This window comes from Prionailurus bengalensis, chromosome E3 (genome assembly GCF_016509475.1).
Source record: "Prionailurus bengalensis isolate Pbe53 chromosome E3, Fcat_Pben_1.1_paternal_pri, whole genome shotgun sequence".
Taxonomy (NCBI): domain Eukaryota; kingdom Metazoa; phylum Chordata; class Mammalia; order Carnivora; family Felidae; genus Prionailurus; species Prionailurus bengalensis.
The window spans coordinates 40754371-40782104 of NC_057357.1; the positions used below are offsets into that span (position 1 = coordinate 40754371).

Consider the following 27734-nt stretch of genomic DNA (forward strand, 5'->3'; position numbering starts at 1 on the left):
CACTCACCCAGTTTCTCTCTCCTTACCTGTCTCTTTGTCCACCTCTCCCCAGGCTTCAGGCTATCTGCTCTGTGCATGCAGCCCTGTCCAGGAGCACAGGGCACTCCTGTCTCTCTCTCGCTCGTCATGTTTTGTCCCAGGCCCTGATCATAATGGAGGAGAATCCCCCGTACAGCAGCTGCTCATGTTGACATTTGCTAGAGCAATGCTGGCAGCATGTGGACAGCCACACATTTACCCTTGGTGGCCCAGCCAGGACCCAAAAGCTGCTGGAGGGCTGGCTGCTTCCCTAAGCTGGAAGGAAAAAAGGGCTCACAGGGTTCAGGGTCCCTGATGTAGATTGGATTGGCCGATGTAGAAGGAGCCATAGGCTTACACCCAACTCTCCTGGGTGGTGTCGAAGGAACCTATCTCAGACCATGGACCTCTGCCCTCCCCATGCCTCAATACGGCATCAGGGGGAGCTTTAGGGGACACCGTGTGACTCGCCACAAGAATTGCATCATTTTCCCCCTTGGAGGCCACCGGGATGGGTGCTATTGGTGGCAGCTGGGAAGGTGGGCTGTGAAGCCGGGTTTGTCCACTCAAGATGGGGCGGAGGCCCGGGGACGGGGGCGCTGCGCCACGTGCGGGGGTCCCTTCGTGGCCCTGACAGCCGGGCCAACGCGGGGGAAGAGACGTGACTGCACTGGCCGGAAGCAGGGCAGGGTGGGTGGACAGCGCCCCGGGCCGGGCCTGCCACAGGCTCTGCGGCCTCTGGTGCTCAGACGTGTCGTGAGAATCGCAGTCAGCCGAGGGTGGGCGGCCAGGGTGGGAGTCTGGCCTCCCGGGTGTGTGATGGGGAACCGGCTCCCCACCCCCTGCACACACTCTGCCTGACACCCAGCTGCCTTTCTTCCCCATCCTCCACCCCCACCCCCCCCAAATGGAACACTGCCCAAGCCGCCCGCCCACTTCCTGTGGCCAAAAGATAAAGGACCTCGGGGGCCCCCAGAGCAGAGACCCGTGGAGCCTGGCAAGGTAGGGGCACTGTCCCCTCTCACACGGCTGCAGAGGCCCCTGGCCCCCTCCGGCCCTGAGCTGTCCCTCCGTGCCCTCTCTCTTTGCAGATGCTGTGGCTGTTGTTTCTGACCCCCTTCTTCTCGGGGACCTGCGTCGCGGGGAGCCCAGGTGAGTCCTGACCCCACGGGGGTCCTCCCTTCCCAGAGGCTCCTGTAACCTTGTCTCCAGTTCCAGTCGCTGGGGGGCCTTGGGACTGCCTGCTGTGCCCTCGGGGGAGGCCTAGGTGGGGACGGGGCTCGACCCTGGGCACCGAGGCCAGGCCTCCCTCCCCTCTCATGTTGCTTCCCGGCCTCCTTCCCCCCTCATGTTGCTTCCCAGCCTCCCTCCCTGAAAACGAGCTGGTGGGCATCGTTGGGGGCCACAGTGCCCCCCAGGGGAAGTGGCCTTGGCAGGTCAGCCTGAAAGTCTACGATTATAACTGGGCCTCGTGGGTGCACATCTGCGGGGGCTCCCTCATCCACCCCCAGTGGGTGCTGACCGCTGCCCACTGCATCGCCCGGTGAGTCCCGCTCGCTGCCGTCCAGCTCTGGGAGAATCAGGAGGTGTGGGAATCTGGGCTCCAGGCAGGGTTCGGCCTCCCCATGGGGCGGAGGGGGCCGCCCTCGAAGGACCCGCCTCCGTGGCTTCTTTGCGACCCCAGGAAGGACGCCGACCCGGCAGCCTACCGCATCCATGCCGGGGACGTGTACCTCTACGGGGGGAGGACACTGCTGAATGTGACCCGCGTCATCGTCCACCCCGACTACATCTACGCCGAACTGGGTGCGGACGTGGCCCTGCTCCAGCTGTCACACTCTGTGAAATACACGGCTAACGTCAGGCCTGTCAAGCTCCCGTCGGCCCTGCTTGAAGTCACCCCAGAGGACGAGTGCTGGGTGACCGGCTGGGGCACCGTCATGGTGCACCGTGTGTACGGGGTGGGGGTTGGGAGGGGTTCGGGGCCGCGCGAGGCATTTCCCGACCTGGCCACACGGAGAAGTCCTGGCGGGTGGGCGGTTGCAGGTTCTGGAAAGGAATCGCCTTCCGACACCCTCCCCCACCCCACCCCGTGTGCGCCCCAATCGGGAGATCCGACCCCAGAGACTGGAGGGTCCCTGAAGCACAACTGAGCTCGGGACCCAACAGTGTGATGAGGAAATTCATATTCTTAGTTTTTTCCCAACTTATAGGAAGATATTGGGGAGGCGGGCAGAAACCCTGACCCCCCCCCCCTCCCATTTTCTTTCCGGTCCTTCGAACTAAAGGCAGAATCCACCTTCCGGGTGTTAGGAATTTAGAGGCAGATGGGAACCCTGCACCCTGGGGTCCACACGGTGGCGATCCGGGCGGGAATGCAGGCTCGCGGCCGACAGCAGGGGCCACGCTCCAGCCTCCCATCACGTCTCTCCCCCAGAGAGGCTGCCTCCGCCCTACCGTCTGCAGGAGGTGGCGGTGAGCCTGGTGGAGAACGCCGTCTGTGACCAGCAGTACCACAACGCCACCAGGTACCGCTTGGCGGGCAGGAGGATCATCCAGGACGACATGCTGTGTGCGGGGACCGAGGGCCGGGACTCCTGCCAGGTGAGTCCCAGCCCATCCCGGCCCCCACCCCGCGCTGGAGGCCAGCCGGGGCTCAGTGCTGTCTCTCCTTCCTCAGGGCGACTCCGGAGGCCCTCTGGTCTGCAAGACGACGGGTGCTTGGCACTTGGTGGGAGTGGTCAGCTGGGGTGAGAGCTGTGCCGTGAGAAACCGTCCCGGGGTCTACGCTCGCGTCCAGACGTACGTGCCCTGGATCACGCAGCAAATCGGGAGGGGCCTCTGACCAGGGCCTCCTGGCCTTCCGCCTGGCTGGGCCCGGAGGAGCTCCCCCCAGAGCCTGCTGCTTCAACCTCTGTGCCCCCGTCCCTGGCCTGGGCTCCGCCTTCGCTTCTGGCCTCCTCAGTGTCCGGGACTTCCCTGACTGCTGGGGGAAGGAGCAAGAAGATGCCAGGGGGAGGGCGGGAAGTCCCTGGGGCCCAGGGTGCCTCGCTGTGCTGTCTGTCAAATTAAAGAGCTTGAGGAATGACCAGAGTGCGGTCAGTCTTTGTGGAGTGGGCTCTCCGTGGGAGCGTGTCGGCCAGCCCCGAGGTACAGGGGCCGCGCTGGGGCTGGTGTCCTACCAGGCTTGGCAAGGGAGAGTGAGGATCTCAGGGTTGGCTCCACTCTGCGGCCACAGCCCCCAGCTCTGTCCTGCACCAGAGGTCACCACGTGGTTCCAACCTTGCATCCATCCCTCCTTCCATCCCCCATCCTTCCAACCATCCGTCCATCCCACTTCTCTCGTAAGGCAAGATCTGTTCTCAGAATTAACCAGTTGCCATGCAAAAGTGACCTGGGTATGATGCCAATATGTCCTCCCCTTTAGGGACGTGCTTGACCCATCTGGGTACCTTCCAGTGAGGGTCTTCGCTGGCTCCCCATGGGGAGTTGGGTATGAGCTCCAGATGATGGGCAGCAGCTGGAGAGAAATGCCCCGTAGGCAGCCGGGTGAGGGGCTGGAGGCCATGGTGCCCCAGGGCCATGATGTGTGTGCGCTGCAGGGTTAGGGGGTGCCCTGAGCCCAATGTGCCGGGCCTGGGGTGGGGCAGGGAGGGCCCATTCACCTTCTGTGCAGAAGGGATGAGGGAGGCGGGAGGAGGGAGGAGGGAGGAGCTGAGGGGCAGGCTCCGTGGCAGGCCCCACCTGCTCCTTCTGGGCACCTGCAGCTATGGCTGTCCCCACCATTTGTGCCCCGTGGATGCTGCCCCCTGGACTAAGTGGCCAGCTCTGGGCCGCACAGGCCACAGAAGGACCAGGGCGGCCCCAGCTGGCCTGTCTGTAAACCCAAGTTTGTTTTTCCTCGTACCCGGACAGGGGTGGGGATGGGTGTCCCCCACCTCCAGGAAGCCCTCCTCGGTTCCTGGGGGGCACACTGGCTCGCCTCCTCTGTCCTCCAGGAGTCGGGTCTTTGGGGCCGCCCCGGAGTGTCCCAGCTCGAGGCCCAGAGTGAGCCAGGAGACAGTCAGGCCCTCGTGACAGGCATCTGTGCCAGCTCACGCTGCCCACGTCCCTGCCCCGCGCCCGCTCGCGGTCCCGTGGTCTTCACCGCAGATCAGATGGGCACAGCCCCCAGCTGCCCAGCTCAGAGCAGGCACTTCCTAACCGTTTGCTGTGTGGCCAGGGCCTGATGACAGAGCCGATTAGGGGCCCTGGGAGGGGACTGGACTTATCTGCACCTGGCCCCGGCTTGAGACAGAAACTCTGAGGGCCATCTGTGCCCCCCCGCCAAATGTCTCTGGACACTGTGCCGTTTCTGCTCCCTATTTGACAGGAGAGCAAACTGAGGCACAGGGAGGGGAGTCCTGTCCCTAGGTGCCTTCCGTCTCTGGCCCCGGGGATGACCTCCCAGCCTGCTGGGGTCTCTGGTTGCCCAGGGGACATGGGTCACGTGGGCCCACGTGGTGGCCTCCGCAGGGGGACCCCTCCTCCTTGCCCACACCCCCACACTAGCCGCTGACTTGGCTCTGGCGGCCCTCGGCCCTGACCTTTCCTGGTCTCAACTGTGTGCGTTTGGTTTCCAGGCACACGGGAACCCCCCACCCCTGCCGTGCCCGAGGTGCGATTCATCTCTGATCTGCAGCTCTGGGCGTGAAGGAGCCTAGTCCTGTCTTTCCACCCTCACCCTGTCTCGGAGCCTTTCCTTGCCTTTCCTTGCAAGACGCGCCTCCCTCCACACCTCATCCGGCCCGAGGCCTACCCAGGCCTCAGAAAGTTCTAGAACTCATCACCCCAACAACGGACAGTGACAAACCCTGGGTGGGATTAGGGAAGGAGGAAGGAGGACGGATTTCTTGGTTGTTTCCCTTTTTTATCCTAGTACGTCCATATCCGCCAAGAGTTTCCAGGGGGCACGTACCACACTTGTCATAAAAATAACTTCCAGGTTAAGAAGGTGCAGCCTCCCTGCCCCCCTGTGCCGAGGTCTCACGTCACATGGCAGCCGAGGGGGTCTGATGGGCAGAGCCGGGGCCCAGTGTCCCGATGCCCCTCTGGCCCCCGCCCTCGCTGGGCCCCTTCCCTGAGGGCTCGATGCGCACCAGGGGAAGGTCCCGCCTCGGTTCTTCCACAGCCCCACTCGATGTGAGGTCAGTTCTAGAAGGAGTAGAGCGCACGTGTGTGAACAACTGAGAAATCTTCAGTCTACACGCACAAACACCTCCGACTGTGAAAATGTTATGCCCAGAATGCGTGATCCCCAAAGACCACCAGGGAGCCGAGTCCGATGTAAAAGCAAAGAGCCTTTTTTCGAGCTAGCTCGAGCTCAATCCCCTACCTGCACCGACGCAGTAGTGAGATACCGGAGAGAGAGCAAGTTTCAAAAGGACAAAGGTTTTACTGGGGCCTAGGGGCCCTTGGTGAGGTAATGGCTGTGGCCTCAGCCCATTGGCTGGGGAAGGGTCCGAGTCCTGTTAGGCAGGTGAGCCGGGGGTTACTCAAGGGGAGGAGGCGTGGTCAAGGTGGAGGACACAGAAAGATGGAGTTGGCTGGCGTAGGTCCTTTCATTCCTCCCTTGTCATGTAGCTTATGGACCCAATCATGGGACCGGCTGCATTTATGGTGACAAGGGGAATAGAGTTTGGAGGTTTACACAAAGTTCTGGGAAACAAGTGTCCCTGGGGTGGCTCTGGGAGGTCTGATTAAGTACTGTCCCCGAGCTGGTGTCTATGATCTGCCAGGTGATGTTTTGGGGGCATGGGGACTCCCGGCAGCATGAGCAATGACATGCAGAGTTAATAGAGTTACGAATATTCGGTGGGTGAGCTTGAGCGGGTTGTGTTGGTCCTGATTGACGGCTCACCGCGTGACAAAGTCCTTCTGGATCGAGGAGGGGTCCACTGGCCGAACGTGGGTGTGATGGACCCAGGTCGCGATGCCGTCTACTTTGAGAGCGGTGGGGGTTGTCAGCACCACAATGTAGGGTCCTTTCCGGCGCGGCTCGAGGGTCTCTCGGTGGTGCCTCTTAATGTAGACCCAGTCTCCTGGCCTGTACTGATGAGGTGTCGGGGTCGGGCCAGCCTCGTAGATGGCACGGAGGCGCGGCCAAATGTCCTCGTGCGCCCTTTGGAGCGCTCTCAAGGAAAGAAAAACTTCTTGATCTTTAAACTAAAGGTTGGGAATAATAGGGGGTGGCCTGCTAAACATGATCTCATAGGGAGTAAAACCCCAGTGTCAGGAGTGTTCCTAACCCGGTAAAGGCATATGGTAGGAGAGTCACCCAGTCCCCGCCAGTCTCCATGGTTAATTTGGTAAGGGTCTCTTCCAGGGTTCTATTCATTCTTTCTACCTGTCCTGAGCTCTGGGGCCTATAAGCACAATGTAATTTCCAGTGTGCCTCCACCGCCTTGGCTAATGCCTGGGTTACCTGCGAGATAAAAGCTGGCCCATTGTCTGATCCTACCATGGCAGGAAAACCAGACCTGGGTAAGATGTCTTTTAGGAGCTTCTTAGCCACCGTCTGAGCCGTTTCATGCTTGGTTGGGTATGCCTCCACCCAGCCAGAGAAGGTGTCCGTAAATACTAAAAGATATTTATAACTGTACTTTCCTGGTTTGACTTCAGTGAAGTCGACTTCCCATTGGGCTCCTGGTCTGGTGCCTCTGAGCCTGGTTCCTTTTGTATTTGAAGTGGCTCTCGCGTTGGTGAGTTGGCAGGTCTTTCAGCCAGATACAACTTGCTCTATTTTGGTGTCCTGTTGGTGAATCTTGATTCCGGCATGTTGGATTAAGTCTTTTAATTTCGGGCGCCCATGTGAGTAGACCGATGCATGTGCTCTAATATTGAGACTCCGAGCCGGTCTGGCAGCACGAGCTCCTTGTTAGGTGTATACCACCATCCCATTATCTCCTGGGCCATGGGGAGTTTCTTGATCTGCTGTAACTCCTCCTGGGAGTATTTGGGCTTGTCTGGTAAAACTGGGTCTCCCCAGCCTGGTAGTTGTTAAGCCGTTTTCCAGCTCCCAACGTTAGCGCCTTGGTAAGGGTGACGAGCTCTGCTCGCTGGGCTGACGTTCTGGAGGGTAGAGCCTCTGCCCATACGGTGTCCGTTTCGGGGACCACCGCTGCACCCGCATACCTGTGTCCGTCCCGCACAAAGCTGCTGCCATCAGTGAACCAAGTAGCCTCGGCATCGGGGAGGGGCCGGTCGGTCAGGTCCGTCCGGAATCCATGTACTTGTTCCAGGATTCCCGCACAGTCATGTAGGGGAGCACCTAGGTCAGGGTCGGGCAGCAGGGTGGCAGGATTGAGGGCTGCACTGGGGTGGAACCGCACTCGTGGAGGGCTGAGTAGGAGGCTCTGGTAATGAGTCACACGTGTGTTGCTCTGTCATCTATCTGGAGGCTGTTTCAGGATGCCTTCAATGGCGTGTGGGGTCGTGATCCAGATCTCCTGTCCTAGGGTCAGTTTGTCTGCATCCTTGACTAGGAGTGCTGTCGCCGTAATAATTCTTAGGCATGGCGGCCAGCCGGCAGCCACTGGGTCTAGTTTCTTGGACAGGTAAGCCACCGGGCGGTTCCAAGGGCCTAAGGCTTGAGTTAGAACCCCTTTTGCTATTCCCTTATGTTCGTCTACAAAGAGGTGGAAGGCCTTCGTAATGTCTGGTAGGCCCAGGGCTGGGACACTTAGGGAGGGCCTTTTTTAACTGATTAAAGGCAGTTTCTTCTTTTTCAGCCCATTTAAATGTTTTCCCCTCTTTGGTAGCTTCATATAGGGGCCCGGCGATCTCAGCAAAACCCTCTCGCTGCATAGCTGAGCCTTCTTCGCGGATGCCCGGTACTCTAAGTCCCCCAGGGTAGCCAGCAGGTCCTGGGTCCCTCGCTCTCAGTCTTTGGCTTTGTCGGCAGCAATCAGGGTGTCATCTACGTCATGTAGGACGGCGAGGCCAGGGTGCTCCCGTCTGTGCTCACCCAGGTCCTCGTGTAGTGCCTCGTCGAAGATGGTGGGCGAAGTTTTGAATCCCTGAGGTAGCCGTGTCCAAGTGAGTTGCCCACTGTAGCCCTCCTCCGGACCATGCCACTCAAAGGCGAACAAGGGTTGGCTCTGGGATGCCAGTGGCAGACTGAAGAAGGCGTCCTTTCAATCTAGTACCGTATACCAGACCCTGGAGGGCGCCAAGGAGCTCAAGAGAGTATATGGGTTGGGAACAGTTGGGTGTATGTCCCTGGCCCTCTTATTTACTTCCCGGAGGTCTTGTACCGGTCGGTAGTCATTTGTGTGAGGCTTTTTGACCGGCAGTAGGGGGTGTTCCAGGGAGACTGGCAAGGAAGTAGTACCTCTAGGCTTCATAGTCTCCGGATGTGTGGCTGGAGCCCCTTCCGGGCCTCCTGAGACATGGGGCATTGTTTGATCCTTACTGGACTCTCTCCTGGCTTGAGCTCTACCAGGACCGGGGTCCTGTGAGCGGCTAGTCCTATCCCCCCCCCCCCCCCCGTCTCTGCCCAAACCAAGGGGAACTCTTGAAGCCATCTGTCTATATTATCCTCTCTCGGGAGCGCCTCCTGGTGGAGGTGGTATTCATCCTCCAGTTTCATGGTCAGGACCTGGATGGGGTGACCCTTGCCATCGGTGACCTGAGGCCCCCCTTATCTGAAAGTTATCTGAGCTCCAATCTTGGTCAGTAAGTCCCGTCCTAACAGCGGGTAGGGGCATTCTGGTATTACCATAAAGGAGTGGGATACCCGGCCCATCCCCAAATCTACCGTTCTTCGGGTAGTCCATGAATACTGGCTCATACCAGTTGCCCCTTGGACCCAGGACTTCTTGCTGGCTAGTTTTCCTTGTGGGGTGCGGAGGACCGAATGTTGTGTTCTGGTGTCGACAAGGAAGTCAACAGGGGTCCCCTTCACTTTCAGAGTTACCCTGGGTTCGGGGAGAGGGTCCGAACCCCGACTCCCCTAATCACTCAGTTCATCTAGCTCTAGGACGTTTACTCAATCAGTCTTGCCTCCCTTCCCGCCGGCCCTTTTCGGACAATATCGGGCCCAATGCCCTATCTCCTTGCAGTATGCGCACTGATCCTTCTGCAGCCTCTGCCTCCCCCCCTTGGTGGTTCCTTTACCTTTTCTTGCGTCGTCTGCCAGCTGCCGGAGACGGCGGTCTCGTTCCTCGGGGGAGTCAGCAGTGGTAGCTAGTAGTATTCTGGCCAGGTCTCGAGTCTGCTTACTGCTGGCAGCCGCCATGGCGCGAGCCTGCTTGTCCTCAGGAGGATCCCGGTTGTTATATACCTTTTCGGCTACCACCAGTAAGTCCTGCAGACTTTTTCTCCTAGTGTATCTATTTTCTGTAATTTTCTCCTAATGTCTATGGCCGATTGGTTTACAAAGGCCATGATAACAGCTGCCTTGCTTTCCGGAGCCTCTGGATCCATGGGGGTATAGGTATGGAATGCCTGCATGATCCGTTCTAAAAAGGCAGCCGGAGATTCATCTTTTCCCTGTTGTACATTTCCTACCTTGTCCAAATTGGTTGTCTTTCTAGCAGCCATTTGGAGACCCGCCATTAGAGTCTGGCGGTAGACCCGGAACCTCTCCTTACCTTCTGCCATGTTGAAATCCCACTGGGGCCGAGTTTAGGGGAAGAAGGCATCTATCTGAGCCTGGTTGGTGGTGGGATTCCCGTCTGCACCCGGAACTAGTTTTCGGGCCTCATTGAGGATTCTTTCTCTTTCTTCAGTCGTGAACAGGACCTGCAAAAGCTGCTGGCAATCATCCCACGTGGGGCTAGGAAGGGCTTAAGCCAAGAGGGTGGGTAGAGGGGTAATCTGAGTCTGTCCCATAAGGTCCATCCAGTATGTTCACAGAACAAAACAGAGAAACACAGAAGCAGACCAACAGAGGGCCCTTAGAAAGTCTTCCAACTCCATGGAAGCAAAACTGAAAGCTAGCTTAGACCTTTGAGGGGATTCCACGTCCCTCCAAAACCGAGAGCTAGACGACGGCCTCACGCTGACCAGCGGGAGACACCCGCCTCGTCTTAGACCTTTGAGGGGATTGCACACCCCCCCAAAACAGATGAGGCGATTCCATGCCCCTCCAGAAGGGAGAATCGGAACGTCTTCCGAAACTCTCGGCCTGTGGTCCTCCAGTGCGTCTACTTAGACCGCGTCGGGCACTACCAGAATTCCAGAAATGAGCTCACACAGAAAAGACGGAACAAACAGACACTAACCGTGGCCAGTCAGGCTCTCTGGCCGGGGGTCCCTCGGGGGTCTTGGGGATCCCGGACGAGCCCCCAAATGTTATGCTCAGAATTCGTGATCCCCAAAGACCACCAGGGAGCTGAGTCCGATGTAAAAGCAAAAGAGCCTTTATTTGAGCTAGCTCGAGCTCAATCCCCTACCTGCCCCGACACAGCGGTGAGATACCAGGGAGAGAGCGCGAGTTTCAAAAGCACAAAGGTTTTATTGGGGCCTAGGGGCAGTTGGCGAGGTAATGGCTGTGGCCTCAGCCGATTGGCTGGGGAAGGGTCCGAGTTCTGTTAGGCAGGTGAGGGGGCAGTTACTCAAGGGGAAGAGGCGTGGTCAAGGTGAAGGACACAGAACAAGATGGAGTTGGCCGGCATAAGCCCGTCCTTTCAAAAAGCATACAAAACGGCTTGCGGCAACTGTGAACAACAGAATGTTGACGCATCTGGCTGAAAATCTCCGAATGGGGAGAAGGCAGCCAGAACTCTGACGAAGAGGCACTGGGCCGCCAGAGGAGACAACCCCCAGGTGGCACAGGGGGTTCCGAGCGCAGCCAGAAATGAGATGGGTGCGGGTCTCGAGCCGACACGGCAGAAGGACGCTGTTTGCTAGAAGACCTTCAAAAATTAAGGATCTCGGGGCCCCTGGCTGGCTCAGTCGGTGGGGGGTGCGTCTCTTAACCTCAGGGGCATGAGTTTGAGTCCCACGTTGGGCACGGAGCCTACTTAAAGATTAAAAAAAATGAAAAGTACGTTAAAACTTGAGGGTCTGTTGGGTCTTTTCCCCATAACGTGGTTGTATTACGTCCTCTTTAAAAACTTTTACTGTTTATGTATTCATTTTGAGGGAGACAAAGAGACAGCATGAAGGGGGGGGGCAGAGAGATAGAAAGAGAGAGAGAATCCCAAGCAGGCTCCGCAGAGGCCGACACGCCCAGAGGCCAACGCGGGGCTCCATCCCACCAACTGCCAGACCATGACCCGAGCTGAATCGAGAGTTGGACGTTGCAACAGGGGAATGGAGACCACGTCCTGAGTGAGGCAGGGACAAGCAGGGGTGTATGGCCAGGGGCAGGGGTTTCTGAACGGGCATTCGCTAAGAGGGGGCATCTGGGGACTCGTGCCAGAACCAGCCCACAGGGCCTCTGCTGAGGGCTGTGGGGAGTGAGGGAGGGGTGAGGCGGGGGTGGGGTCAGGGGTTTTCATCCCAGGTGGAGCCTGATGAGGTGCCAAGGGCACATAAAAGCCTTGAGGGCAGAGAGAGAGAGGTCTCCTGGTCCTAAAGTCTGTCAACTTGAACAGTTGAGCAGACGCCAGGTTTTTTTCCAGCAACAAGTGGAATTAGACAGTCCATGTCAGGACAGAGAAGACAGAGAACTTCCACTGATTAAAAGGAGTTTTGGCAGCGGCTTGGGAATATTCCTGAAAGCCTCCATTCTGAGGGAGACCAACAAGAGACCCCTGGCTCTAATCACCATAATCATTGACCCAGGAAACGAATGAGGGAGTAACTGCCCCATACAGTTACGGTAACCCGAATGTATTAGGAAAAACAGTAAAAGGGTGTTAGATTCCCCTTTGTTAGGGATGGCCTGTGTCTTTTTATTCCCCAGCACCCTGGGTTAGCTTTTGGAACACTTGTATATATTGCTCAGGGTTGTCTGCAACTGTGCTCAGGTCCTTTTGTTTGCTTAGAATATTGCAACGAAAATGGACCCTTCATGGGACCAAATTCACCATGAAGCATTTTAGTCAATAGATACATTGAATGTGCCTTCCTTTCGAGGGTAAGATATTTCATCTCTGACAATCCTGGATAAGGAGGGCATGAGGGTCTCACAGGTGGCTTTTCCTGAGAAGAGCCCTCAGAGGGCAAGTCTGCAAGAACTTGCTTTTCTCAGTGCCTTTAAGGCCAGAAGGTTGGCACCTAACTTACAAGTCTTACATAAGGACATTTTGACCATTTACCCTCTCTTTTACAATATAGATCTAACTTTAAGATAGTACTGATTGAGTGCCTCCCTCAGGAGACCTGGAATCTCTATTCGACAAGAGGATCCTTTGAAGGATTTTCTAAAATAATGTGCAGATACTCTGAACTTGAGATCCACGACCTACGATTTGACAACATTAACCAAAATAGCAAAAAGGGGAAACAGATGATCCTCTGACACCTTTTCTGTGCCGTGTCTGTGCTGGTCCTGAAGCTGAGTCTGGAGGTACTGATCATTTATTCCTATTGGATCAGCTCCCATCCTCTTTATGGGCAAAATCTTCAACTGGTCTTGGCAGAATCCACAGTGTACCTCCCGTCAAGATTCAAATTGACCTTGCAAAACTTCTGCCTAGAGTTAATATCTTTTCAATTACGAAGGCCTTCAAGGCATCCACACCATAATAGAATGTTACAAGGCTCATGGCCTCATGATCCCCTGCAGTAGTCCAGATAACACCTCTATTTCACCTGTGAGAAAACCCAACTGCTGAGGATAGTATTTTGTCCAGGAATTCCGAGAAATCAATAGCGCTGTAATCCCTCGACATCCCCTTCTTCCTAAACCTCACACTCTACCAACATCCACTCTTCCTGAAAGCAAAGTTTTCACTCTACACGACCCATGTGCTGCAGTTTTTAGCATTCTAGTTGATGAGGATAGCCAGTATCTTTTGACCGTCACACGCAGCGAATGACAATACATCTGGACTGCAACCTCCCTGGGTTTCACAGAGTGCTTCACGTGTCCCACAAACCTTAAAGGCTGATTTGGATGATGGAAAGCGTTCTTCAGGCTCGACTTTGTTACAATGTGTAGATGATTTGCTTCTCTGCTCCCCGGCTGGTGCCTCTTCACACGAAGACAGAACCCCCTTGGGAAAACTTCTGGTTTTAAAATGCCCATAAAATCTCCAAAGAAAAAGTACAGTTTGCTCAATCTCAGGTTAGGTATTTAGCTCACCTGTTCTCAGAACAAGGCCCACATCTAGATCCAGGCACTCGCGAGGCATCCACAATCTCTCACAACTTAAATCTAAGAGCCAATTACAAGGCTTTCTTGGACTGGCTGTCTACTCTCAAAACTGAATTCCAAACTTCTCTCTTAAGGCTCAGCTCAATGCAGGCTTTCAGACACCTGGGCAATATCTGAAAAAGTAAAAAAAAAAAAAGTAGTCGTTACTTCAAAAGCAACATTAGCGTTAGACACAAAGGGATCGTGATGAAAGGTTTAGGGAGAAAACATACGATTTCATGGTGCTGTACCCATGGTCCTGTACCCTCCTGTCTCACCAAATTATACCCTTTAACTTCAGGCTTTGTTATATGTAAATTATACCTCATTAAAGAGGGTTTCAAAACATAAAATACTAGAAGCAAATGTTGCAAAGTTCCTTTCAAATCCTGAAGTGCATGGGTGATATGAGTCTGTCTGCCCGTGTCTCAAAAATCCAAAATAATAAGACATTAAAAAAATTAATAACAGCAGAGTAAGCAGATCCTGAGAGCACCCTGTCCCACGTGTTCAACTACATAATATCCACATCCAAGTCCCTGAACCAGAGAGCGATCCACAGACTGGCAGAAGAAACTCCACACCTAAATAGAGAGAAGCTGCATCAGAAAGGTTAGGAATGTCAGAAAGGTGGAGGCTGGCTGCCTGCAGAGAGGGCAGAGAAAGTGAGCCCTCACACCAGGGAGCTCACACAGAGAAGACTAATCTCCATAACACTTGGCATTAAAACCCAGAGGGGCTGAATCCCCTTGAATTTAGATCCTGGAGCTTTGGAGGTCAGCTGACCCAGCACTGGGTGATCCAGGAGGATGAGTGCTAGCCAGGTCCCTGCCTGTGTAGACAGGCAACGTCAACGTGGCATTTTACACATGCCAAGGCAACAGGAGACAGATGTATTCATGCTGATTCCTGTGTGTTGGAGGACTTCAACAATGAGGGAGCTCACAGGCACCATTCTTCTCCCCCAGCCTCCCAGAATAAGCATAGAAGCACCCACCAGAGGCTGAGGCTGCACAGACACTTGCTACCTAACCCGTTAGGCAGCGCGCCAGTCCCAAGGGTTCACAGGGGGACTCACCACACCAAGCCTGCTTGTCTCAGGGCAAACATTCTTTTTTTTTTTTTTCAACATTTATTTATTTTTGGGACAGAGAGAGACAGAGCATGAACGGAGGAGGGGCAGAGAGAGAGGGAGACACAGAATCGGAAACAGGCTCCAGGCTCTGAGCCATCAGCCCAGAGCCTGACGCGGGGCTTGAACTCACAGACCGCGAGATCATGACCTGGCTGAAGTCGGACGCTTAACCGACTGCGCCACCCAGGCGCCCCTCAGGGCAAACATTCTTAAAACCACAAGGGCACCCTGTCTGACAAGCTGCACGCATAGCTGCCACAGCACGCTGTGCACATCTGCACCTCACCCAGCTGTGCACATCCAGGCACCCTCATCTGTCTCACCCAGCCACATGTCCCCAGACACAGACATGCTCTGTGCATATCCTCACGCCCCTAGCTTCCACCGCTGGTCCACAGCCCGGAGCCACCAAAGGACATCGGGAAACCTGGCATAGGACTAGTAGCCTTGTGCAATTTTGCTAACACTCCTGCCCTGCTCCCAAGTTACCCAGCGGGCATACCACCCCACAGCTGGCCTGCCTGGGTCCCACTGACACCACTGAGTGTAAGCACAGCCCACAACAGGCACGCAATCACTGCAGACATCTACACTGAAAGGAAAAGTAACACAGACACAACAGCATTGGGTGAGCAATACCCATGCGATATCCTCCTGAAGGTCCAGGTCCTATAAATGGAGACGTGCACTACTGAGGACTCCAGGACCTCTTTTTCAGACCGTCGTTAATTCCAAGATCAGAAGGCACAGCTGACTTTCTCAACACAGAGAAATAGACCCAGAGAGACAGACAAAATGGACACATAGAGATGTTTATCCACAAGGAAAGAGCTAGTCAACCTCACAGCAAGAGATCTAAGCCAAAGAGATATTAGTAACATACCTGATACTGAATTGAAAGCAATGATCATAAGGATCCTCACTGGAGTTGCAAAATGAGTAGAAGAGTGAGACCCCTGACATGGAGATAAGAAATAACACAGTACACATTGAGGACACAATAAAGGGGAAACACGCTAGCTGGAATGAACAGAGGGATGGAAGAAGCAGGCGAACAAACTAGTGACCTCGAAGACTGAGTGTTGGAAATTAATCACACTGAACCAAGGAGAGCACAGGATTCTGCCACGTGAGATGAGACTAAGGGAACTCAGTGACTACAGGAAAGATAATAATATTCATATTGTAGGACTCCCAGGAGGAAGAGAATTTGGGGCCAAAAATGTATTTGAGGAAATAATAGCTGAAAACGTCCCCAATTGGGGGAGGGAAACAAACATCCACATCCAGGAGACTAGAGAACTCCCATCAACATCAACAAAATCAGGCCCACACACAAACATATTGTAACCAAACTTGCAAATTACAGTGACAGTAAAGAAAAACTCTTAAAAGCAGCAAGACAGAAGACCTTAACTCAGAAGGGAAGACCCATAAGGCGAGCTACCCGATTTCTGAACAGAAACTCGACAAGCCAGAAGCTAGCGACATCACATATTCAAAGTGCTGAATGGAAAAATCAGCAGCCAACATTATTCTATCCAGCAAGGCTATCCTTCAGAATGGAAGGAGACACAGACTTTCCCAAACAAAAACTAAAGGAGTTTGTACCACTAAACCCATCCTGCAAGAACTATTAAGAGGGATATTCTTTGAGTGGAAAGGAGAGACCAACAGTGACAGTTTAGAGACAGAAGACAGAAATCAAGTAAAAAATGAATATGTCTGCAAAGCAAATCAGTTAAGGAACTCAGAGAAATGGATTTGAATTGTAATAACGTCTACCAAAAACCTAGGGAGGAGAAAATATTGGGTGCGAAGGTAAATGACCATCAACTTAATACGAACCGCTAAATGCAGAAGAGGTTATATAAACACCTGACAGTGACCATATGCTAAAACCAATCATAAATATGCTAAGAACAGAGATAAGGAAATCAAACTATATCACTAAAGAAAAGAAGCAAAACATGAAAGAAAGGCAAGAAAGGATCAGAGAAAATCATTAGAAACCACAGCCAAACAGGCAATAAAATGGCCATACGTACGTACGTATCAATGATTACTTTGAAGGTAAATGGAGTGAATGCTCCAATCTAGAGACGCGGGTTGTAAGCATGGATGAAAAAACAAAACCGATTTGTATGCCTATAAGTGACCCACTCTACACCTCAAGAATGATAGAGAGAGGACAGAGAAACATTGCACACATTAGTGTCAAATGAAACCTAGAGTAGCAACACTTATAAAAAAAAATACACTTAAAAAAAGTACATAACAAGAGAGAGAGGAGGACACTGTATAACAGTAAAGGGTACAACCCAAAAAGAAGATGTAACAAGAGTAAATGTATCCCACAATTCGGTGGGATTTATTCCCAAGCAGCCAAGGTGGTTCAATATTTGCCTATCAACCAATGTGACACAATACATCAGCAGGAGAAAGGATAAGGGCCGCATGATCGGGGCACCTTGGTGGCTCAATCCTTTAACAGTCTGACATCAGCTCAGGTCATGACTTCACAATTCGTGAGTTCGAGTCCCATGTCAGACTCTGTGCTGAAGGCTGAGAGCCAAGAGCCTCCTTCGAATTCTGGGTCTCCCTCTCTCGCTGCCCCTCCCCTGCTTACGCTCTGTCTCTCTCAAGATTAATAAACTTTAAAAGAAAAGAACCATACGGTCATCTCAATACATGAAGAAAGGAGCATTTGACAAAGTACAACATCCACTCAGGATTATAACCCCCTAAACTAGGTTTACAGGAAACATACATCAACGTAATAAAGGTTATCTATGAAAACCCTGCAGTTATAATCCACCTCAATCGGGAAAATCTGAGAGGTTTTCCTGTAAGGTCAGGAAGAAGACCAGGATGTTTACTCTTACCAGGTTTAATAAATTACTGGAAGTCCTAGCCACAGCCAGCAGACAAACGAAATGGAACTAAACTGAAATAAATAAAATAAAATAAAATAAAATAAAATAAAATAAAATAAATAAAATAAATAAAATAAATAAAATAAAATAAAATTGGATAGAATAGAATAAAATAAAATAAAATAAATAAAATAAATAAAATAAAATAAAATAAAATAAATAAAATAAAATAGAATAGAATAAAAAAAATAAAATAAATAAAATAAAATAAATAAAATAGAATAAATAAAATAAAATAAAATAAAATAAATAAAATAAAATAAAATAAAATAAAATAAAATAAATAAAATAAAATAAAATAGGATAGAGTAGAATAAAATAAAATAAAATAAATAAAATAAAATAGAATAGAATAAAATAAAATAAAATAAATAAAATAAAATAAAATAAATAAAATAGAATAAATAAAATAAAATAAAATAAATAAAATAAAATAAAATAAACAAAATAAATAAAATAAAATAAAATAGGATAGAGTAGAATAAAATAAAATAAAATAAATAAAATAAAATAAAATAAAATAAAATAAATAAAATAAAATAGAATAGAATAAAAAAAATAAAATAAATAAAATAAAATAAATAAAATAGAATAAAATAAAATAAAATAAAAAATTAAAATAAAAGAAATAGAAAAGAATAGAATAGAATAAATAAAATAAAATAAGTAAAATAAAATAAAGAAACTAAACTAAACTAAACTAAAATAAAATAGAATAGAATAAATAAAATAAAATAAATAGAATAGATTAGAATAAATAAAATAAAATTAATAAATAAAATAAAATAAAATAAAATATAAAACAACTCCAAATCTGGAGGAAGTGAAACTTTCACACTTTGCAGATTACATGACACTATATAGAAAACCCTAAAGAGTCCCCCCAATAACTGCTAGAACTGAGAAATGAATTCAGCAATGTCACAGGATACAAATCACTGTCCAGAAATCTGTTGTATTTGGAGAAAACAATACTGAAGCAGTAGAAATAGAAATTAAGAAAACAGTCCTATTTACACTTGTCCACCAAATAATAAGATGCCTATGAATAAATCTAACCAAAGTGGTGAGTGACCTATACTCTGAAAAGTATAAAACAGTGATGAAATTCAAGATGACACAAAGACATGGAAGGGCATTCCATACTCATGGGTCGGAAGTACAAATATAGTGAAAATGTCTCTACTTCCAAAGCAATGGACACAATTAATGCAATTTCCATCAAAACACCAACAACATTTTTCACAGAACTAGAACAGTCCTAAAATGTGTATGGAACCACAAAAGACCCCAATCTTCAGAGTGAACAACCTTCATGTGAAGTGGTAATTATGGATGGCGTTATGCCTCTGGATCTTCTGCTCCAAAACACGGTAACTCTGGCCTAAGCATTTGAACAAACGGTAGACATATCCCAACCAGGGATCATTCTACAAAATACATTCTACAAACGCACCCTCAAAACTTTGCAGATTATGTAAAATATGGAAAAATCTAAAAATTGTCATGGCCAAGTGGAGCCTAAGGAGACAGGATGACTCTACTGTGCCAGCTGGGATGAGTCTGGGACAGAAGAGGTTCAAACCGAAGCAATCTGAATACAAATATAAACTTTAGTTAATACTACCATATCTCTTCGGGATACCGATTGCGATCATGTACCAACTCATATGACATCCATAGTCAGAAAACAGTCTGTTGTATGTAGAGACTCAATAATATCTTCCCCATTTTTCTGGTAACTAGAAACCCATCACGAATGACAAGATTATTAGTAATCGTGGTTTTATGTGTGCGACACATGATATTATATGACTAGTTCTAATATTAGTTACTAGTGATGGCCAAGTACCTATTCTTGTTGTTCTTACTATTGTTTAATTGAAATAATAGCATTCACGGTAGAGAAAACTGAATGCATGATAAACACTTCATAGAAACATCTACTTTACATACTTTAAGATAATAACGTATGTATATACCACTCTATTATGTGGTCTGTAAATTAAGTGTTTTTCTGATCTTGAACGAGCATGTCATTGAAAGGCTTTCCATAAAGGTGGTTATCCTGGATAATGAATGATACTCAGATTTTACAGGATATACTTCACTTCATGCCTGAACACTGTCAAAACTAAAAATGTCCACATGGCCAGATGAATCATTGTGACTGGCTCAGTGATTATAAAGAATCCTTGGTTTAATATTTTCACACATATTTTTTAATCAGGAATACAAGAGAATCAAATGTTTCCAAATCAAAGAGATATTCAAAGACTGGAAGAACAATAGGGAATTCGAGGGGTTTCAGAAGGATAAGATGTGACCATGAAGTGGCAGTCACAGGCAAGCAGCTTTTTCTGGTCCACTTTGACAGGTTTGCATGAGGATATGTGACTTGCCAAAGGGTATAGGTCCCGGAAGTACCAGAGGGAAAGACAACGCTTTAGGGACAGGTGACTTGGAAAGGGTGCTTCTGTGCCTAAATGATGGCTCAGCAACCTCGCTGGGGGTCGGTCCCTGGGTGAAAGACATCGAAAGGCCAACAGTAACCTAGACTCATAAAGATCTTAGTAACATAGATCAAAGTAACTTAGAGCCACAAAGATCTTAGAGCCACAGAGTTGATCTTCCTCTATGATTAGGAGAGAGTTACAGTGTCACAGGATATGATCATCGGGCCGCCAGTAGATGGCTAAAATCTTATTTCGGGCTATATATGTAAAAAAAATGTATAAATGAAATTTGGCTTTGGAATGTTAAGAAAAATCACAGGCCCACCATGGAGTTACTTATGCTAAGGCCCCATGTCACTAAACGTAATCTCATTCCTGTAGGAATGTAACCTTTAACCAGTCAGCAAAGAATTTCCTAGCCAGTGCTGGAAATACATCTCATAGATCCTTGCCATTCCCCTCAGAGAGGCAGTCTTGCCTAAATCAGGTATTCCATGCCCCTAATTTTTTTAAGTTTATTTATTTTAAGAGAGAGAGAAAGAGGGCCCATGCAAGGGAGGGGCAGGACAAGAGGGAAATAGAGAGTCCCATGACCACGAGGTCATGATCTGAACCAGGATCAAGAGGCAGACACTTAACCAAGCCATCCAGGCACCCCGAGAATGTGGAGTTTCAAAGGTTGGAAGCCTTGGCTGGGACACAGCCCCGAGGGCACCGGCCTACTCCTGAAGAGAAGGCAGCCAACAACTTGCAGGCAGATGGCATGGAAACAGTGATCTGGACAAAGCCTGGTGCACACAGTGGGGAGATTATACACTCATCGTGGAGACCATCCCTGAGAAGCAGTGTTCACAATGAGAGGACAAAGAGCTAGGACAGAGGAGCTGCGTGGGGCCATTTCCCTGCTCTGCCCCCTGCCCCCTGCCCCCCAGCATAAACACAGAGCCGTCTGCTGGAAACAAGGCAGTTCCCACACTGGCTGCCTAAGCTGCTTACACCAACCCCACCTTCCTGTGCTCTGGCAAGACTGGCCTTCTAGGTCATTCAGGGTTGCCTCAGTCCCAGTGGAGCTGGCCCCTTCCCCAGAAGACCAGGTGAAGCCCATGACCACACCACCTCTCTTGACCAAAGAGTTGTGCAGGGCTTCACTTCTAGGAGCAGTCGTTTCAAGTCTCATTTAGCAAGCAGATCAGAGCAGACCTAGATCAGACTCACCACATTCTGGCCAAGGACCCTACCTTGACCATACCACTGACCTGAAGGATAGTGCAGCCAGAACACAAAACAGTGCACGCAACACATGCCACAGACACTCCGTGAAGTGCCAGGCCCTGGACATTGGATGACCTCCTCTTCATAAAACCATTCAACTCACAGGCAGGTAACACAATGAGCTTTGGTAACACAGAGATGGCAAATACTCAACCCAAATTCCAAGACGAGAGGAAGGCATCCCAAATGAAAGAACAAGATAAGGTCATGGGCAGAGAAATGGAGGGAACACTTCCAAACTCATTCTATGAGGCCAGCATGGCCTTGAGTGCAAGCTGGACAAAGACCCCACTAAAAAGGAAAACTACAGACCAATTTCCCTGATGACCATGGATGCAAAACATCTCAACAAAGAGTGGCAAACTGGATCCGAGAATACATAAAAAGAATTATTCAGCACAATGAGGTGGATTGTATTCCTGGGATGCGCAATCGATTCAATGGCAAAACAACTAGTAGAATGTCACTAAATATATACCTATCAATAATTACTCTTCATGTAAATCGACTACATGCTCCAATCAAAAGACAAGGATAGGGTGTCAGAACGGACAAAATAAAAAATAAATAAATAAACAAAAAGAGAAACAAAAAAAAAACAAGGCCCATCTAGATGCTGCCTACCAAGCGTTATTTGGACATCTGTCACCTGCACATTTAAAAGGAGGGAATGAAAAAACATTTGCCATGACAACAATGTCAAAAGAAAGCCAGTAGCAATACTTGTATTAGGCAAAATAAACTTTAAAACCGAGAGTGTAGTTTGGTACCCTTTGGGTCAGTACCTAGTAGTAAAATTGCATGCACCCAATATTTATAGCAGCATTATCAACAGTAGCCAAACTCTGGAGAAAACCCAAGTATCCACCAACTGATGAAGGTATAAAGAACTTGTGGTGTGTGTGTGTGTGTGTGTGTGTGTGTGTGTGTGCATGTATACGCATATGTACTCACGTGTATGCTCATATGTATATAAATATTTACATACGTATATACAATGAAATGTAACTCAGCTTCAAAAAGAATGAAATCCTGCCACTTGCCACGATGTGGATGGACCTAGAATGTATTATGCCAAGTGAAATATGCCAATCGGTGAAAGACACATACATGATTTCACTCGTGTGGAATTGAAGAAACAAAACAGATGAAAACATGGGAAGGGGGCAGGAAAAGAGAAGAGTGGTGACAAACCACATGAGTCTCTTAATCATAGAGAAGAAGAGTGAGGGTTGATAGGGGGAGATGTGTCGGCGCTGGGCTAGATGGCGGACGAGTATTAAGGGGAGCACTTGTTGTCATGAGTGCTGGGTGTCGTATGTAAGGGATGAATCACTGGATTCTACTCCCGAAACAGAGAATGTGCTATATGTCAACTAAGACTGATATTAAAAAAATATATAAAGCTGTAACGAGATGAAGATAGACACTATCTCATACTAAAGGGGACAGCCACACAAGAAGATCCAATGGTTGTAAATTTTGATGCGCCCAATATGCAGTCACCAACATATAAAGCACTTAACAAAACCATAAAGGAATTGATAATAATACAACGATAATAGAGGACTGTAACACATCAGTCACATCAATGGACAGAACCTGTAAACAGAAAATCAACAAGGAAACAATGGCTTTGAATGACACACTGGACCAGATGCATTTAACAGATGTATTCAGAACACTCCATACTAAAATGGCAGAGTACATATTCTTTTCAAGCGCCCATGGGGCATTCTCCAGAAATGATCACATTCTACATCACACATCAGACCTCAACAGGTACCCAAAGACAGAGCTCAGACCAAGCATCTTTTCTGACCACAAAGCTAGGAAACTTGAAGTTAACCACACTCATACACACACACACACACACACACACACACACACACACACGGGGAAAGGCCACAAATAAAGGGAGGTTAAATAACATGCTATGAAATGAATGGGTCAAATAGGAAATCAATGAGAAAATACACTGAAACAAATGAAAATGAAAATACACTGGTAAAAACCTTTGGAATGCGGCAAAAGCAATCTGAGATGGAAGTATATAGCAATACAAGCCTACCTTAAAGAGCAAGAAAAATCTCAAACACTCCTAACTTACAACTAAAGGAACGAGAAGAACAGCAGAAGGAAGGAAATAATAGAGATTAAGGCAGAAATGAGGGATATACAAACCAAAAAGACACTAGACCAAATCAATGAAACCAGGGGCTGGTTCCTGGAAAACAGTAATCAACATGAAAACCTCCTAGGCAGAGTTTTCACAAAGAAGAGAGAAAGGACTCAAATAAAGAAACTCACAAATAAGAAAGGAGAAACAACAGTCAACACTACAAAAATACAGTTAGAGGATAATATTATGAACTATACGCAACAAATTGGACACTCTGAGAAAAATGGACAAATTCCTAGAAACACAAAGACTACCAAAACTGAAACAGGAAGATACATAAAATCTGAAAACAGAAAGAAATCAAATCAGTAAGGAAAAAAAAAATCTCCCCCAACACAAGAGTTCATGGCCAGAGGGCCTCCCTGATGAATTCTACCATCCATTTAAGGAAGAGGTAATATGTATTCTCCTCGAATTATTACAAAAAGTAAAAAAGAAGGAAAACTTACAAATTCATCTTATGAGGCCATCATTACCCTGATACCAACACCAGATAAAGCCTCCACCAAAACCGAAAACTGCCGGGGCGCCGGTGTGGCTCGGTCGGTTTACCGTCCAACTCTTAATTTTGGATTAGGACATTATCATGCGGTGCGTGGGTTCGAGTCCCACGTTGGGCCCTGCCATGACAATGTGGGGCATGGCCAGGATTCTCTCTCTCCCTGTCTCTCTGCCCCTCCCTCACTTTTATGTACTCTATCTAAGGAAAAAAATAAGCATTTAAAAAGATGTTTAAAATTTTTAAATAAAACTGCAGACCAATAGCCTGATGAGTATGTATGCACAAATTCTCATTAAAATACCTTCAAATTAAAGTCAACAATACATGAATAGAATCATTTACCATAATCAAGTGGGATATATTCCCGGGCTGCAAGGGTGGTTCCACATTCACAGATCAATCAGCATGATGCACCACAGTAATGGAAGAAAGGATAAGAACAATAGGATGCTTTCAACAGATGCAGGAAAACCATCTGACAAAATGTCACATCCATTCATGATAAAAACCCTCAGCAAAGTACATTGAGACTCAACCTACCTGCAAATAATAAAGGTCATCTAGGAAAAACCCACAACTCATCTCATCCTCAATGGGGAAACATTGAAAGTGTTTCCTCCAAGGTCAGGGACAAGACAGGGAAGACCCCTCTCACCACTATTATTCCACATAGTACAGGAAGTCCTAGCCACAGCAATCAGACAAAAAAAAGAAACGAGGCATCCAAATTGGCCAGGAAGAAGCAGAACTTTCGCTGTTTGGAACTGACATGATGCTCTCTATAAACAACAGGAAAGACTCCAATGAAAATTGCTAGGATCGATATACGAATTCGACAAATCACAATATACAGAAATCAATGTACAGAAATCTATTGCATTTCTGTAGACGAATAATGAATTAACAGAAGAGAAAGTAAGGGATCCATCCCATTGACAGGTGCACCAAATACCCCAAGATACCTAGAATGAACCTAACCAAAGAGGTGAAAGACCTGTACTCTAAAGGCTGTGAAACACTGATGAAAGAAATGGAAGAGGACACAAAGAAAAGGAAATAGATTTCACCCTCATGGATGGGAAGCAGAAAATACTGTTAAAATGTCTACACTCCTCAAAACAATCTGCATATGTAATGAAATCCCTATCACACTAACAAAACCATTTGTCACAGAACTACAACAAATAATCCCACGATTTGTATGGAACGACAAAGACCTCAAACAGCAAAAACAAAATTGAAGAAGAAAACGAAAGCTGGAGGCATCACAATTCCAGACTTCAGGTTATATTCAAAAGCTGTACGGAACAGAACAGTATGGTCCTGGCCAAAAACAACATCAACAACAACACAGACGCAGAGATCAATAAAACAGAAACGCAGAAATGAAGTCACACCTATGTGGTCAATTAATTCTCAACACAGCAGGAAAGCATGTCCAATGGCAAAGAAAAGATAGTCTGGGGACACGTGGGTGGCTGCAAAGCGTGTGATTGTGGGTTCAGCTCAGGTCATGATCTCAGGGCAGTGCAGAGCATGTGTGGGATTCTCAGTCCCCATTTCTCTCTGCCCCTCTTCTGCATTCTCTCCGTCTCTCAAAAATAAACACATACACTTAAAAAAAATCTCTTCAACATATGGTTTTGGAAAAACTAGACAGCAACCTGCGAAACAAAACAAGACCAACAACGGACCACCTTCTTACAACATACACAAAAGTAAATCCAACACGGATAAAGACCTATGTGTGAAACCTGAAACCATAAAAATCCCAGAGGATAATTAACACAGGCAGTATTTTATTTGACATTGGCTGTACAAACGTCTTTGTAGATATATCTCCTGAGTTGAGGGAAACACAAGCAAAAATAATGGGACTTGGTAAAAGTAAAAAGCTTCTGTCACCAAGGAAATAATCAACAACACCTACAGAATACTATTTGCAAACGACATCTGATTAAGGCTTAGTGTCCAAAACAAATAAAGTCATACAGCACCCAAAAAAGGAGAAATCCCGTTAAAAATGGCAGAAGACACGAATGGACATTTTCCCAAGGAAGACATACACATACCAAAGCCATGTGAAAAGATGCTCAACAATACTGATCTTCAGGAAAATACAACTCAAAAGTACAACGAGATAACACATCACATCTTTCAGAATGACAAAAATCAATGAATGTTGAAACAGCAGGTGTTGCCAAGGATGTGAGGACAGAGAAACCCTCTTGCACTGTGGGTTGGAATGCAAACTGGTGCAGCCACACTGGAAAGCATCACGGAGATTCAAAAAAAAAAAAAAAAAAAAAAAAAAAAAAAGCAAATGGAACTACCTTACGATCCAGCGATTTCACTACGAGGTATTTCCACAAAGAATACAAAATAATCCTTCAAAGGGATACATGCACCCTGATGTTTACAGCAGCATTTTCTACAACAGCCAAATTACGGAAACTTCCCGAGCATCCATCAACTGATGAATAAGTTGAGATGTAGTATATGGAATGTAATATTATTGAGCTGTAAAAACAGGAAATCTTGTCATTGGCCACGAGGCGGAGGAGCAACAGAATGTTATGCTGGGTGAAAAATGCCTGTCAGAGAAAGAGGAATATCAGGTGATTTCACTAACACGTGGAAATGAAACAAAACAAAGCGGGGGGGTGGGGGGTGGGGTGAAGGACCCAGTGACAAACAGACTCTTCACTGGGAAACAAACTGAGGGCTTCCACAGCGAGGTGGGGAATGGGTGAAACAGCTGCTGGGGATTAAGAATGCACCTGGGATGAGCACCAGGTGACACGTGCAAGTGTTACTCTATATTGGACACCTGAAACTAACATTACACTGGGTCTTCACTCACTGGAATTTAAATTAAAAGGTAACACAAGGTTAATGACACCTACCTACCAGGTTTTCTGTAGTTTTCAATCACTTCACTAGGTTGGAAAAATAACCATGAAATTTTTAAAAAGGATGTATGATGTGGGGGACAGTTTGTGCCCTTACCTCGGTCTCTGGTTCCAGCAGGACGCAGAAACTGGGTCCCAGCTCATTCTTCTAGAAGGTCATGAGAATAGCATTTCATGTATTCACGTCCTAACGGAATGCAGCTCCCGTTCCTCTGAATTTCTGTCAGGGTTTCTTCCCGGAAACAAGCCTGAATCCGGAACAAACCATCGACTGCATCGATGAGGTGATGTCGTGGGACCCCGCAATCCATGAGTCCTTCAGTAAAATATGTCTTGTTCAAATACTGTCTGGGAAGGGGAGGAATGAAACACGGGGACAGCCCAGAAAATGAAAGTGCCTGTGCTGCCCAGCACCAGCTTGCCCAGGGAAGCCACCCAGCGCCCCCTCCTCAGCACTCAGCACAACAAGACAGCTTCTTCCCGGTGACTCAGGAGATGCCAAGTTGCTGCAAAGCTCCCAAGGTCTGCCCTGGGATGGGCGGCAGACGCGCTGGAAAGGCAGCTCTACTCTCTGTCCTGAGGCAGCGGCAGAGGCCCTGAGTCCTCTGGGAGCAACAGCGACCCTTCCTGCTCTCAGGTGTCCTGGGTCAGAAATGCCGATGGTGCGCCCTCTGCTGGCCATCACTGCCCAGGCAGAGGAACCCACCCCTCTGGGTCTGTGGTGCTGGAGCTCTCTCTGCTGGCCACCATGGGAATTCCTGCAATGTTGAAGGCCCCGAGGGCTCAGCTGAGGGACCGAAGGTGCTCTGGGAAACCCAGCCTGTTCTCCACATTGGGAAGGGTCTTAGTGACAGGGCCTGGGACACAAAGAAATCTTTTCCTTCTCCTTTCTTGTGAGTGAAGAATGAAACCGAATTTATTAACGTAATGACATCATTTGTAATGCTCTAAGCAATGTTCCCAGAAAAATAGACCACCAAATTACACATGCTGAACAAGAGGTAATGGTGTTGACCACCTAAGTGTTTAGGTT

General features: G+C 48.4%; 1 protein-coding gene and 1 long non-coding RNA gene across 2 annotated transcripts; one reads left to right on the forward strand and one right to left on the reverse strand.

Annotated features, from left to right (window-relative positions):
• The first annotated feature begins 958 nt into the window (after positions 1 to 958).
• LOC122471883 (serine protease 29-like) lies at positions 959 to 3106 on the forward strand. Its single transcript, XM_043561073.1, has 6 exons — positions 959 to 1020; positions 1110 to 1170; positions 1381 to 1561; positions 1703 to 1968; positions 2456 to 2622; positions 2699 to 3106. The coding sequence occupies exons 2-6, from the start codon at positions 1110 to 1112 to the stop codon at positions 2861 to 2863; spliced, it is 840 nt and encodes a 279-aa protein (XP_043417008.1). The 5' UTR covers positions 959 to 1020; the 3' UTR covers positions 2864 to 3106.
• Positions 3107 to 13354: 10248 nt separating this feature from the next.
• LOC122471885 lies at positions 13355 to 27122 on the reverse strand. The gene is made up of 2 exons (XR_006294298.1): positions 26799 to 27122; positions 13355 to 13440 (listed from the first exon to the last, which is right to left on the reverse strand). It is a non-coding gene; the product is annotated as an uncharacterized LOC122471885 (long non-coding RNA).
• Between the last annotated feature and the right edge of the window lie 612 nt (positions 27123 to 27734).